The following is a 15,083-nucleotide window of genomic DNA, read 5'->3' on the forward strand; positions in this document are numbered from 1 at the left end:
CCTTGTGACCTGCTCCTAGTACTAGTTGGGCTGTCACACTAGTTGCAGTTTCTAAATGGTCTTTGAGGGGAACCCCATGTAAAAGTTTCAAAATTATTGTTAGCATGTGGTCAGATCTCCTCTCCACTCCCAAACTTTAAACATTCAAAAAAACATTTAAAGAAATCCTTATACAGACCAACGTTGTAATGGATACAGTTTACAGCTATATGCATTGGCCAATGGAGATTTGATTGGGTATGCAGATTTTTAAAAATGTTGCCTTGGAAGCAGTTGCCACCACAGCACAAAGGTGACTAATGATGATACACCGGGGCAATCATTTTGTAGCAGGCTATACTTCCAGCAGCAACCATATTGTGTCAGAATTCCAAAGGTGCCAATGGACTAAAAAAAAATTAGGGACTCTGTTCTAAGTTGTGTAACTCATGGTTCAACTACAGGCTACAGTTTATCCTACATTTATGTTGAATGACAATTTTTCTTCTTTGCCAAAATTTGGCCGCCAGAATTGTGCTATCATGGAGAAAAATAGAATTCTTAACTCCTCTCCTTGCTGTTTTCTCCCTGGAAAAAAGCCTTCCTTGAGTTGCTTTTACCCTAATTAGTGACACCTTACATGTTTCTACCCCTCTTCCCCAAGAGGAAATCAGGTGATCTGTGTCTCCCCCTCCCTCCTGAGAAAAGGCTTCATCTTTCTCAAAGATGTCTTCATCCTTGATAAAACAATCCTGGCAGCCAGAATTGCCAAAGGCAAAAAGTAATTTAAAATAAACCTGGATATTGAGCAATCATATGCTACCCAGCAGAGGTCACACTTAACAGTACTTTCTGTACACAAAGTAAGATTCACAGGCAGTCCATATTTTCAGATTTAAAATAACATGTTGCCTGCAGAGCACAACATCTCTAAAACAGAGTTATGGAATTCTTCCAAACAGAATTAAGCGCCTTGATAATAATGTAAGTCTTACCACCACTTTTATTGTGGGTTTTTCCTCTCTCATTATCAGACACTATTCAGCTTTTCTAAATGTTGGCTTGTCTTTCCTTTAAACTGAGAAATTTGGCTTCAAGTTGCATGACAACACTTTGGCCTTCAAAATTACAGGCATCAGGCACACCAACCCTAGGCTTGGCTCTCAGGAAGCCAGCTCAGGCTCCTGGGTAACCACACGTGAATGATACCATACAGCACGGGATCTGTGCCACTGATATTTTACAAATACAGGGGGGAAAGATGCAAAGTAAGCTTGCCAGCTCTGGGGTTGGGAAATTTCTTGAGATTTCAGGAGAGACCCTGAGAAGGGCAGAATGGGAAAGAACTCAAAACAAGAAGAGTTGGTTCTTATATCCCACTTTTCTATACCCAAAGGAGTCTCAAAATGGCTCACACTTACCTTCCCCTTCCTCTCCCCACAAAAGAGGTAGGTGAGGTGAGGCAGAGAGAGCCCTGATATTACTGCTGGGTCAGAACAGCTTTCTCAAGGTCACCCAGCTGGCTGCATGTGGGAGAGCGCAGAATCAAGCCCGGCTCGCCAGGTTAGAAGTCCACACTCCCATCCACTACACCAAGCTGTCTCTCATAGGGATGTGATGCCACAGAGTCTACCCTCTCAAGGTGCCATTTTCTCCAGGGGAACCAGTTTCTGTACTTTTGGCAGTTCTCCAGATTCTAAAAAGAGCCTCTTGTGGTGCAGGGTGGTAAGGCAGTAGAAATGCTGTCTGAAGCTGTCTGCCCATGAGGCTGGGAATTCAATCCCAGCAGCCAGCTCAAGGTTAACTCAGCCTTCCATCCTTCCGAGGTCGGTAAAATGAGTACCCAGCTTGCTGGGGGGTAAACGGTCATGACTGGGGAAGGCACTGGCAAGGCCACCCTGTATTGAGTCTGCCATGAAAACGCTAGTGGGCGTCACCCCAAGGGTCAGGCAGGACCCGGTGCTTGGACAGGGCATACCTTTATCTTTTACCAGATTCTACCTGAAGGATGGCAATTTAGGAGCTACTCAAACAAGAGGAAACTGTCTTCAAAATCTAGGTGTGCATGCTCCTAATTGCTTCATAATGACTCTTTATCGTATATCTTGTAGTCAAAATCACGAGGATGTTAAAAGATAGACTTCCCCTTGCCCCTCTGCTCATTATTTCCAAGGCATCCATAGGTCACAGACCACTTCCCACTCATTGAAACTCTGGAGCTTTGTGGGGTATTAGTCCAGATAAATCAATGCTGTGGACAAAGTGGGTGAGATCTCCAGGTGGTTGAGAAGCCTCCTCAAGGCTGAATTTATCCAGAGGCTGGTTTGTTTGGAACCCCAAGTGTAATCACATTTGTCTAATTCTAAGGCACCAAAGGCTGCAAATTTTTGTATCTCTAATCTCACTACTTGCATGCTCACGTTAAAGAACAAATGCAGCCATGCCTAATGAGCTAGCACTGCCCTTCTCCTCCTTAAATGATTATATCCAGGAAGCAGTTCTTCATGTTATACTGGGTGGCAGCAGATTGCTGTCTTAATTAAATTAAGCTGTTTTTCTTTTTTGAAAAACCATCATGTATTAAAACACATCCAGAGACTTCCTGTGCTGGAGACAATCTGTAAATGAAGAACCAATTGAAAGGTCCATGACAGGATTTTTCTCCCTTTCAGACAGTAGAACAGTTTCTGTTGGCAGCAGTGAGCAATCTAGGGAACGTGACAAAAATGTGGGCTGGTATTCCTGTAGCACACTGATCTTAATCTGCTCTAGATGATGACTAGGGAACAATCATGTCAGACAATTAATAGGCAAGACTGATTTTTCAGAATGTTAGCAATTGGGCACAGCGGCTTACTTTATGCAATGTCATTTAGTAGAGTTAGCTTGATAGATTCGCTTTCTGTGAAAATCAAAATATGCATTCTGTTATGGGGACCAGCAAAATACTCAAATTGTAAATTGCCCCTACTAGTTCTGCATTCCTCAGCAGCCTCTGATATCATTTTCAATGCTGACCTGCTGGACCACTTCTCTGGTTACTCTGCTGCTGCTTAAGAAACAAAGGTCAGGAAGTGGTATTGGGGGAGAAATTCAGCAGCAGGGCTCCTGTGCTATGATGTCCCTTAGGGTTGTAACCTATTCTTGAGGCTGTTCAACATCTACATGAATCCAGCGAGTGAGGTGTCACCATGTCTCAGTGATACCTAGTTGTATTTGTTTCCAGTTTCTGAGCCAGAAGTACTTGAAATCAATAATGAGCGACATAAAGGCTAACAGCTTGAAGCTCAATCTGAACAAGATAGAGAGGTTCAACCAGGAAGTGGTTCTACATTTGTGGGAGGCTAGAACAGCCTACTCTGGATGGGGTTGCACTTTAAAAAACAGGTTCATGGTTTATTGGTGCTGTTAGACAAGTCCCTTGTTCTGGACAGCTCAGATAATATCTGGGGCAGGAAGTACCAGTGTGCCAGCTGCAACTCTCCCAGAGAGAGACAGAAGAACATAAATAGTAATGGTCAAGCTAACAAGTAGGCTGATAATGACAATGTGTTGGGCAAGGGGCTGCCCTTCAAAACAATATAGAAACTCCTCTTGTTCTGAATGCGGCAACAAGGTTACTAACTGGAATGCAACCATTTTATATTTTTAAATATTCAAGTAACTGCTCTGGTTACCGGTATGTTCCTGGGAACCATTCAAGGCACTAGTTTTGCACTAGTTTTGAACTTCACTAGGCACTAGTTTTGAACTTCAAAGGCCTAAGTGGCATGGGACCAGGTGTAGGACTGCCTTACCCAGTATGAACCTATCTGATGTTCAATATATTCAGCAGAGAAGGGCCTTTCCAGTGATGGTGCCCCATTTGTTGAATTCCCACTCTAGAAAGATCCATATGATTCTATTTACTCAGATGGGAAAATACACTTTCTCATGGGAAAAGGGCTGAATCACCTCTTCCTCTGTGTTGCCACTTGAACCACACCCTGCAGTTGCAACTGAGAAAAAGTAGGCAATTCTAGCTGTGACCTGCAGTGCAGCTTCCAGATCATAGGCCTCACTGCTCCAATTTTAGTTCTGTTTGCCAGCTCTTCTCTTTTCTTCTATTTCTTTCTCCTCCCAAGGTTCCTGCTGGACCATCTTCTGAACCCCATTCAGTGCACTTGAGGCAGCACCCCTCCTGCCCCATTTCCTTCAGCTTATCCATATTCTTGAGAAAGCCAGTCAGTGAGATTCTCAGACTTAAGCCTGTGTAATTAAGCACAGGATTTCCACCTTTACTCAATAGCCAATTTGTTAAGTGATACCAACTAATTAAATTGCCAATAGCTATTTGTACAAGAAACATATACAATCTGTAATTTATTTAATTTAAATGCTAATTCACTCTGACCTTGAAGTCCACAGCATGAAACCATAAAGTAAAAGTGAAGCTATTAGAAGAATCCAGTAAAATCAAACTTAAACCAAACAAAAGCTTTGCAGGCACCCAGAAGCCCAACTTGCGCCAGCTTGTTCTCAGCCACCCCCTTTTTTTGTTTTGTAGAAAGGGTCTCATACTTTCAAAAGATGATTTAAGTGTTGGTGATTCTCCAAGGGAAATGAGCTCCACAGTTGGGTAGCAGCCACTGAAACCCCCTTTATGTTCTGTAACCATCCTAATCTGACCAAGAAGGTCACAACAGAAGACCATTGTTCGTTTGGGAAAAATTAAATCTTAAGTATCACAAAAAGAAAGAGAAAGCTTGTGGATTAATCTGTCAGTTCATTTTGTTAACAAGAACATTGTGTTGTACTGGGGCTGGCTCACACGTTGCCTGAACACACTGATTATCCTGGGAATGAACCTTAGGCATTTTTAGACCTAACAATTTTGCTTTAATGACAATGGTCTATGGCAGCATCTGGAACTGTTGCCATTTAGTGACAACTATCTGTGCAACTCCAATTATTCCTGCAGACATTGGGAAAGCTGCTGGGAAAACTGCTAGATGGATGTTTCATTTCGAATACAAATTTGCAAAAGCAATAGAATATCTACATGGAGTTTCCCCCTGCACTTTGTTTGATCCTGCTCACTGCTGTTACCATTCCCCTCCATAAGGGGAAGCTCCCATATGAGGTTCCACAGGGGGCGATACTCTCCCCCACACTTTACAACATCTATATGCGCTCTCTAGCCCAGCTGGTCCAGGGCTATGGGCTGGGATGTCACCAATATGTGGATGACACCCAGATCTACATCCTAATGGATGGACAGCTGGACTCCCCACTGAATACATTTGCCAGTTGTTTGGAAGCAGTGGCTGGATGGCTCAGGCAGAGTTGCCTGAAACTCAACCCTTCCAAGACTGAGGTCCTGTGGCTGGGTAGAAGAGGGCTGTATCAGGAAGCGCGTCTCCCATGCCTGGATGGAGTGCAATTAACACCTGCCCCAATGGCCAGGAACTTGGGTGCGACCTTTGATGCCTCCCTATCTATGGAGGCTCAGGTCACGAAAGTAGCCCGGACAGCGTTTTCCCATCTTTGCCAAGCTAGGCTATTAGTGCCCTACCTGTCCTCTGACCACTTGGCCACAGTGATCCATGCAAGGGTCAACTCCAGATTAGACTACTGTAATTCGGTCTATGCGGGCTGCCCTTGTCTTTGATCCGGAAGTTACAACTGGTACAGAATGCGGCTGCTAGGGTCCTCACTAGGACATCTTGGAGGGCCCATATTCAGCCGGTGCTTCAACATCTGCACTGGTTACCAGTTTGTTTCCGGATCAAGTTCAAGGTTCTGGTATTAACCTTTAAGGCTATACGCGGCCCGGGTCCTTCCTACCTACGGGACCGCTTGGTTGCTTATGCCCCCTGCAGGGCTCTTCGCTCTGTGGGTACAAACTTACTGGTAGTTCCGGGCCCCTGGGACATTTGCCTGGCCCTGGCCCTGGCCCCAACCTGGAAGAGCTAAGGGCCCTGCCGGAGTTGCCAGCTTTCCACAGGGCCTGCAAGATGGAGCTCTTCCATCAGGCATATGGTTGAGGCCAGGGCGGGAGGTCCTGACATTCGATCTTGGGCCTCCTGGGTCCATCTGACTCATCTGGTACCTCACTCCCATTAGAAGATTAGTAACATGGTTGTCCCCCGGCTGAATGAGGGGTTTCTCGCTTGCCGCCTTGATATTGATATTAATTGGTTTTAATAGTCTTATTGAGGGGATTATGGGATTTTATTATAATTATTTATTATGTAAACTGCCGTGAGCCAAAGGGAAATGGTGGTATATAAATTCAATAAATAAACAGATAAAATAAATAAATATGGCCGGTGGTTTGGGGAGGGGGTGTTTAAAGAAATCTGTTATTGCTGAATCACTATAGCATTAATACTATAACAATTAACTGATTATAAATAAAGGAAGAAGTCCTCTTATGGTGAGAGAATGATGGTGAGAGAATGATGGAATATAGCCCTGATGTGGGATTTGTAAAAATGTCCCCACAGTGTGCAAACATGGTTAAACTGTGATCCTTCCAAAACAACTATATCAAACCAGGTTTGGAAAGATCAGAGTGAAGCTGGGGTGAACTTGACATAGACAATTAAGAGATGAAGTTATTGTGGATGCTGAAAAAAACAATAATAATAGTTTCATTAGCTTTGCTTCAGTTTTCAGTGCCAGACCAGAAAAAAAACATGCTCTGGGAAAGCAACCAAAGTGAAGAAAACCCATTGAAACTAACATTCACATGCATAGATTAGGATGTAAATGCGTCATACCAAAAGAATGGCAACACCACAGATTTTATTTTCAGCTTTCATCTATGCCTTCTCTTTTGATGCAAAAATAATTATAGGAAGCAAACGATTTCATTGAGCTATTTTAACATTATTTAGTGGTCAACGCTACTGTAACACAAACCCACTCATTATGCTGTGATTTTGACATATGGAAGAACTTGAGTTCTGCATTCAACCTTGGACCTTTGCCTATAGTAAGGGAGTATAATGTCCAGAGTGTATTATAGTACTAAAATTGAAGATCTGGATCAAATGTCCCCGGAACCACTAAACTATTTTGGTGATCTTGCGTCAGTTATCACAGTGGACCTTTCTGGCCCTACGGACAGAATCATTAGACATTTGTTAGCTAGGTCCCTAGAAATAACGGAACTGTTGGCCGAACTCTTGGCTACTGTGATACAAAGGGACAGTCGGCTAGGCAAGAATCAGTTCTAGACCAGGGACATCTACAATTGGTGTAAATTACTGATTGCTGGGCATTCTGGAGAAATCTATTGTTGGTTGCTGCTTATTTTATTTCTCTTATTTGTTTTATTTAGACTATGTAATTTTTATCAGTTAATTATGAATTACCCCTATTTTATGATGTTCTTATATGCCATTAAAGGTTTTTTGAAATTTGGAACTTGAAACTGTGATAGCCTATCTACCTTTAGGATAAACATGGAAGTACGTTTGCCAACCAGAGTTCCTTGAAGGGCCAATAGGATAAAATGTAATAATTATTAAACAACATAGTGAATAGCAATGACGAAGTGAAAATTTAGGTTGTAGAGAAGAAAACATTTCAGGCAGAAAACAAAAAACAGGACTTCTGTGAGAAACCTGAGACAACCCAGTTTCCACAGAGATACAGAAAAGACCAAACTAGAACAATAGATGGTATCAAGTCACTCTTGTGAAAACTTTTACATGTATTTAAAATTCCATAATAGAAGTTTTAAAAAGAACTTGCTGACACTTCATATTAAGCAATATTAAGCAATCTGAGTAATTATGGGTGAATGTTACCATTCACTGGAGATTAAGAGCAGAATTATAGGCTGTTAGATAAACAGGGTTTCTTTAAAAAAATGTCCCTCTTTATTCAAACCTGCCTTCCTACTACCTTCACACTTGCAGCACATTCTGTATCATTAAGTTGTGCATTTCTCCAATCACACTCATATTATTGGCTTCTAATGTCAGGTGTGAGGAAATATATGACATGTTAGGTGGTATACCAAACAGAGGAAGACTGAGCAAGAATACTGACATTTTGGTGGCAATCCTCTTTCTATGGTAATACAAAGAACAAAGAAGTGAAATTGTATTGATTCACAAAATAGTACTGAAACTGCATGTGAGTTAAACTGATATATCAAGGTCAGTATTCTCTTCTCAAACAAGCAATGATTCTCAACTCAGACTGAGATCTTTCACATTATCTAATATTAGTTCTTTGAACAAAACAGATGTTCCACCACCTAGGCAGGGCTGCTTGTGTGGGTTTTCACAACCTGATCAGCAACTGTTGGAAATGAGGGTGGCTTATTATGTTGGAGAAACCCAACCTGCTGAGCCCATGTGGTTGCTTCATGCACAAATTGCCCATAGCCATGTGGGATTCTCATTGGAAAGCTGTGAAGAGCACCCTGCAGATCCTGTTTTTGCACCACCACTGTAACATCTGGTGAGTTAATGAGATATATGAATTCAAATACAGATACAGCTGATGTGACTTTGGAAGGAAGATCAACGTGGCCCCTCCTCAGGATGAGTATTTCCATCATTGCATCCCACCCCTGGGTGGTCCCCTATCAGGAGATAGGAGATATTTTTGGCTTTCATTCTTGCAAAGTTAATTGAGGCTTTTATTGGGGGGTTATTGGGGTTTCAATGTATTGAATGTCTTTTATTGTTAGCTGCCACGAGTCTTTGGAGAAGTCGCGGGATATAAATTTACAAATAAATAAATAAAATAAATAAAGATGTACAAGAACTTTCTATGGACATTTCCATCAGAAGTATAAACAAGGAGCTGTCCTAGCCATTTGCATATCCTTCATTTCTGTGGTTTTGCAATGTCCTAAATCACATTAAGATTGCAGGTCCACTGAAAGATGGCATTTTACTAACTAATCTGGAAATGCTTCAGGCAGGACAAAGGTCTGTTGAACAGAAAACTAAATGAGCTGAACCAAATGGCAGAAACCTTTGCAGAGAAAACTTCCAGAATTTCCTAACTCAGCAAACAATTATTTTGCATGAAACGATGGCAGCTTCAGCTAACATATATGCAAAGTAACAGTAAATATCTCTGTTTATCACAGAAGAATACATTTGCTGCCTCAAAGACTTACTGAAGGTGTTCCCAAATTTCTTCTGTAGCCTCCTGTTTCCTACCCTGATTTCCCTCCCTCTTTAAATGCTGGATCAGTTTTCCAAGGTATTTTTTAAAATACTTCAGTTTCCTTATCTGGCAAAAAAATAATTTGTTCTTCAGCTTCATCCAACTGTTCAAGGTTATGGGTAGAAGAGAGGTCAAAAATCTAGAGAAGATAATTGAAGAAGCTGAAGAGTAACTGGAGAAGCAAAAGGACCTCAAGTAACCATTCCCCATAGAGTTCACCATACTGTAAACACGTTGGTGCTGCAGAAGAAGACAAAAAGAGAAAAGTACAGCAAAAAAAAAAAAAAAAAAGAGCCTCTTGTGGCGCAGAGTGGTAAGGCAGCCGTCTGAAAGCTTTGCCCATGAGGCTGGGCGTTCAATCCCAGCAGCCGGCTCAAGGTTGACTCAGCCTTCCATCCTTCCGAGGTCGGTGAAACGAGTACCCAGCTTGCTGTGGGGTAAACGGTCATGACTGGGGAAGGCACTGGCAAACCACCCCGTATTGAGTCTGCCAAGAAAACGCTGGAGGGCATCACCCCAAGGGTCAGACATGACTCGGTGCTTGCACAGGGGATACCTTTACCTTTACCTTTACAGCAAAAACAGAATGACACAGCAAGAAAGGATTCTTTTTCCTTAGTAATCTAACGTTATTTATCTTTTTTGTTTTGTTTTTGGCTTTTTTCCGAGTTCCGTTCAGTTAAGTAACAAAACAGATTCGCCGCTGGCCTCTAAATCCTGTTGCTTGATGAACCACATAAAGTTGGTACAATTCCTTTCCTCGAGTTCTGTGATAAGACTTCCATGTTTTGTCATTAGCTTATGCTGTTTTGGAATACGGCCCACTCTTTGCGTAAATACAGTCATCCAAAGGTTACACTTCCGCTTGTAATCTTCTTCTTGCGCTGCCTTTGCAACATTTGAGTCTCTCTGGCACAGCTTTTCCTACTAATATCTGGTTTCCAAGATGCTAGGAGAGTGCTGATGCAGGGTGGCATTGTTGCTGGGACTGCTCCCATGTGCTCAACAGTTTCTGATGTTACCTTTGCGCTGAAACCAGAAGCTGTGCCACAGTGATTCCCTTGCCACAAGTTCATGTGAGGAAAAGGCCTCGGATTACGGGCATTACAAAGAAAAGGCTTTGCATCCAAGGCTTTGCCTCTGTGGTTTTGGGCTCTTTTGTACAACTGAAGGACTAGAACACAGCTTGAACAAGAATGACTATACATGATTTACAATGTTCCTTTAACATTGAAATCGCAAACAGATTGTAATTCCGTTTAGAACAGCACTGTAAGACTAATATCACTTAGAAGGGGGGTCTATGTCTTTCCAATGAGAACAACATGAATCAAGCACCCCCCCCCCCCCAAAAAAAAATCTTGGCTTTAGTATTTTTACATACCAGAAGACAATTATTGTAAAGAAATTCAATATTCTTTGTGGCTGCTTCCAGACAGCTGAGTAATGGCCAAAGCATCAACAGCTGGCAAATGATTCTACCGGTTTCTTTCCTCCTTCCTAAACAGGCTGTTCTTTGAAGGAGTCAATCAGCATAAAGTCAAAATGTCAAAATAACGTAGTACTGAGCAGGTAATTTGACAAACTGTGATGTTGGCCTGAAGTAATTCGACTGGCTATTAATTGTCAAAACAGTCTGAAGAGATTAGTGATGCAGGCTGATTTCCGTCTAGACAGAAAAAGGAGTGTAAAACACATTAGCAGATATAGCTTAACAGTGACAAGAAAAACCTGTTTCATAAATGTTCAGGTGCCTGAATCCAGAAAGGGCAGCTGTTTGTTCTTCTCCAGAGCCAACCATGTCTGACCTGTTAGCATGTAGTGAGTGGCCACCGGAGAATATTTTTGCTGACTGTCAAAAGATTAGCGGATGAAGAGATAAAAGCACTCTGCTTTGCTTCCCTGTTCTATTTATTACACCAGTGACACTAAAAATGTACCCTGGAAAGATGTACCCTTGGAAAAGAACATAGGCAGATAATCAAATTATTTTAAGTGTAACACTTTACCAAGCACCTGCATTTTAATATCTTCAAACAACTTTTCAACACCCTTATTCAAACGGAAGACTCTAGGGAGCTGTGCCAGTTTACCCACATCAGGCCCTGAACCCATGGGTATCTCTGCCCTCATTTTTTTCCATTTGCCTTGGGCAACAAAAAATAAACAACATTTTGTTAAATACAATACATATTTAAGAAGATGAAATTTCACTATCAAACCATCCCAGTACAGTTTCAGTGATGGAAAATTGTAGATAGCGTCTGTCCTTATTAGCTTGCAAGTTGCTCCATTTCAGAAAATGAGAGCTTAAAAGTTTTACGGGAGGGGGAGGGAGAGGCTCCCCACACTGGCCTGGATGGAATTTGCTGTTCCACTAATAAAGGGACTGATGTAAAGTGCAGAATAGCAGGATCCGAAGTCTGTAATAAAGAATAGGCTGTCTGGGAGGGGGTTTCATGTTACCAGTCCGTTGCAGAAACATTACACTGTTTAGCTTCAGTACAAACACAAAGGGCGAGTGAACAAAAAGATTGTTCTTTCACATGATGCTTACCAGGTTCAGCTGCAGATCGAGGCTCTGCTTATCACATCATCCAAAGAGAACAGAGGAAAGAGAAGAAAAGGGGAAAGAACAAAATGTGTCAGAAATCAGTTACTCTGAAAAACCTTATGAGCATGTCTTGATGTAGCAGTATTAGGCTGCATCGGACGACATAATATGCCAGGGTTTGGGCAGACTCCAGTCAGTTGAGCTCTCTGCATGAAGATGACACAAGAAACCATACCAGAAAGTGTTTATTGCTGGTTTATTAGCCAAAGTTTATATAAGGTTTGCAATTTGCCTTTCAATGCTCCCCTGTTCCCCACAGCACTCACTGGGGAGCAACCAACTGTCTTCCAGTGCACCAATGTCACCTCCAGCTACATAACCAGAAGTGACAGCTCCACATTAGGTGAAGCTAAGTTTGGACATTTCCCTTAGGGGCTCTGGCTGGAACATGCAGATGGACCTGCAGCCATCCTGCAGTTTTCCCTCTGAGCTGGATCAAAGGAGGTTTATTTTTGATCTGGCTCAAAATTGAGGGGAGCCAGATGAGTCATGACATCATCAGGATATTCCAAAATACTATGAGGGCCTCCCCACTGCCCTCTGTCAGGGGCAGGGGGAATCTAAATGTAGCCCAGGGCTTGCTGCTTACATCAAAGCAGAGTTTATTGCAAACTATCTGTGGCTTATTTTGACATTCAAATGCAGCTTTATAACTAGAGGCACTTAAAAATCAAGAATAAAAATGATATAATCATGTATAACAAAACAATACTGAAGATACATTCCTGTACTTTCTCATGCTATGTGGCTGTTGGAAACAGAAATATTCCGCTGCTTACTTTTTTGAAGAACTCTGAAGTCTGGGGAATCCTGAATTTCGGTGCCTTGCCGAAACCAACTGACTTGCAAGGGAGGTGGTCCCCTCACTCTGCACTCAAACACAACTACTTGTCCTTCAGTTGCTGTCACATTTTGCAGTTCCTGAAAATTCAATATATGGATTTTATTTGGACAGTAAAATCTGATACCAGCATTCTAATAAGTGTTAGTCTGTTTTTCATTGTTTACATCTGAAAGTGAGGTCTGGGAAACTGCCAAGATATATCACATATGGATCCACCCCCTCCCTTTTTTGCAAGGAGCTGTTCACTGTTATGTGCAAGATGGTATTGAAAATGCTAGAACCACATTGACAAAATCTACCTGAAAAGGGGATACCAAAAAACAGCCATAAAAACTCGTAGAAAACTCGTAGTCCTTTAAACAGGCTATCATAAGTGCAAGAAGAATATTAATCTCACTCAGAGCCCTTCTATGTACAATTACTATTATCAGTACATAACGGGAGCTTTTAAAATATAGATACAGAAAAGGAACAGCATTACTTTTTGAATGTGTTATGTGATCCATGCACTAAAATGATTTTAATATTACATCTTGTATTAATTCAATGGGAATCACAGTGGAGAAACCATACCTTTGTAAAAATAGGCACAGCATGACTGGGTTTAGATCCATCTAATCTGTAGAGGTATGAAGTAGGACTTTGGACCTAAGAAAAGAGAGTGAGAGAGACACAAATGTTTGCAGGACATAGGGGTATCACTAGTAATAATATATTGCATGCAAAAACAGTCTAGCCCATTTACACATACAATGCCAAAAACAGCACACTCCCTTTTAAAGCTAGTACCTTGGCTTAAACTCACATATATTTCTTATTCTGCAATTTTTCTGTTTATTGTATTTTTAATTTTAAAGCTTCATAGAAAGCCAAGTTATTGGGTCTAAAGATTAAAACAGATAGACAACCCAACTGCACAAAAACTTGTCAATTTGGTCAAATATAGGTCTGAATCTCATAAACACTGATGCACTTGCCTTTGCCCTCCATTCCCCTCAAGTGTATTCTTCTCTTCTCCATACCAACTCACTTTCACTTTGCAGGTAGGCCATGTAAATTTAGGTCCCTCCAAGACTCAGTTTGCTTTCCATTCACTGTATGTCCCTTTCTTTTAAAAGTCCTATTGCCCCAAAATAAGCCACATATAGTTTGCAATAAAAAAAGAGCCTCTTGTGGCGCAGAGTGGTAAGGCAGCCATCTGAAAGCTTTGCCCATAAGGCTGGGAGTTCAATCCCAGCAGCCTGCTCAAGGTTGACTCAGCCTTCCATCCTTCTGAGGTCGGTAAAATGAGTACCCAGCTTGCTGGGGGGTAAACGGTAACGACTGGGGAAGGCACTGGCAAATCACCCCGTATTGAGTCTGCCATGAAAACGCTAGAGGGCGTCACCCCAAGGGTCAGACATGACTCGGTGCTTGCACAGGGGATACCTTTACCTTTACCTTTATCGCCCCAGTTTTTCTCCTTCCTTGGCTCCCAAGGCAAAGGAAATTCACAAGACTTACTCCATCAGATTTTCTTTCCCCCCTCCTGGAGGTCATACCTCCACAACAGATTTCATGCTGCAGTCTCTGATCATTGTGGTCAGTTTCAGGTGAGGGGTGCCATTTGAAATTGTAAGAGAGATTCTTAAAGCTGCTTTGACTTGTGGATAGCCATCTTAGTAGAAGGTTTTCCTGGCTTCAACTTGACTAAACTCTAGTACTACTTAAGCATTTAAATTTTTATAAGCTCCCCTTAAGTCTTGCAAGAGTCAGGGTTCAGCATTAGTGTCAGAACAATAGACAAGCCTTCCTTTCTTGTGGATCCCCAGTTTCTCCCAGCTGCTTCCCCACTTCTTCCTTCTGATATGTGCATCATATAGCAAGGGAGGAAGAGTTCACAAATGCTCCCAAGGGTGTCCTGCCCTTTCCACCCCTTCCCTGTCGATTTATTGTTTTTTAAATTAAGGGAATTCTTTGCAGTCTGATTCCTTTAAAAAAACAAACAGTTCTAGAAAGGCACTGTACTGCTTTTATTAGTTTTTTTAAAAACATCTCTCAGAGAAATCTTTATATATCCTTTATCTGCTCTAGAACTTAATCGGGCTGTATAGCTCAAATAAGACTGAGGTTGAGAAGTTTGGAGCTTTGGGAACTTTTCTCCCACAGGACTGGTCATGCCAATTTTACAGTTCTTTTGTATTCTAAAAATGGCTGCATCATGTTTTCAAAACAAAGCAAAAATGGCACGAAGTTACAGCATTTCTCATGCTGCTAAGACAAACCCAGAAACATCCTCAGTTAGGACGAAGGTCTCTATAGGTTGTGATGGCAGAATTTTTAAAAATCACATCCCACAAAAAGGATTTTTTTTTCTAACAAGGAATTTAAGCTGGAACACTGGAAGCAAGTGATTTTATTTATTTACAATGTCTATGTCATAATGAGTTACCTAGAACATAACTAAGTTAAAATGTGACATCTACA

General features: G+C 41.7%; 1 protein-coding gene across 3 annotated transcripts in view; it reads right to left on the minus strand.

The window, feature by feature from the left end:
* PALLD (palladin, cytoskeletal associated protein) overlaps positions 1 to 15,083 on the minus strand; it is a 221,280-nt gene that overhangs the window by 118,490 nt on the left and 87,707 nt on the right. For all 3 annotated transcript variants that reach the window (XM_077353635.1, XM_077353636.1, XM_077353637.1), the window contains 3 exons: positions 13,191 to 13,265; positions 12,553 to 12,694; positions 11,717 to 11,740 (listed from right to left, as the gene is read on the minus strand). In XM_077353635.1, the coding sequence (XP_077209750.1) occupies positions 11,717 to 11,740; positions 12,553 to 12,694; positions 13,191 to 13,265 (241 nt within the window). The remainder of the gene's footprint in view (positions 1 to 11,716; positions 11,741 to 12,552; positions 12,695 to 13,190; positions 13,266 to 15,083) is intronic.

Source organism: Paroedura picta, chromosome 10, assembly GCF_049243985.1.
Source record: "Paroedura picta isolate Pp20150507F chromosome 10, Ppicta_v3.0, whole genome shotgun sequence".
In the NCBI taxonomy this organism is placed as follows: Eukaryota; Metazoa; Chordata; class Lepidosauria; order Squamata; family Gekkonidae; genus Paroedura; species Paroedura picta.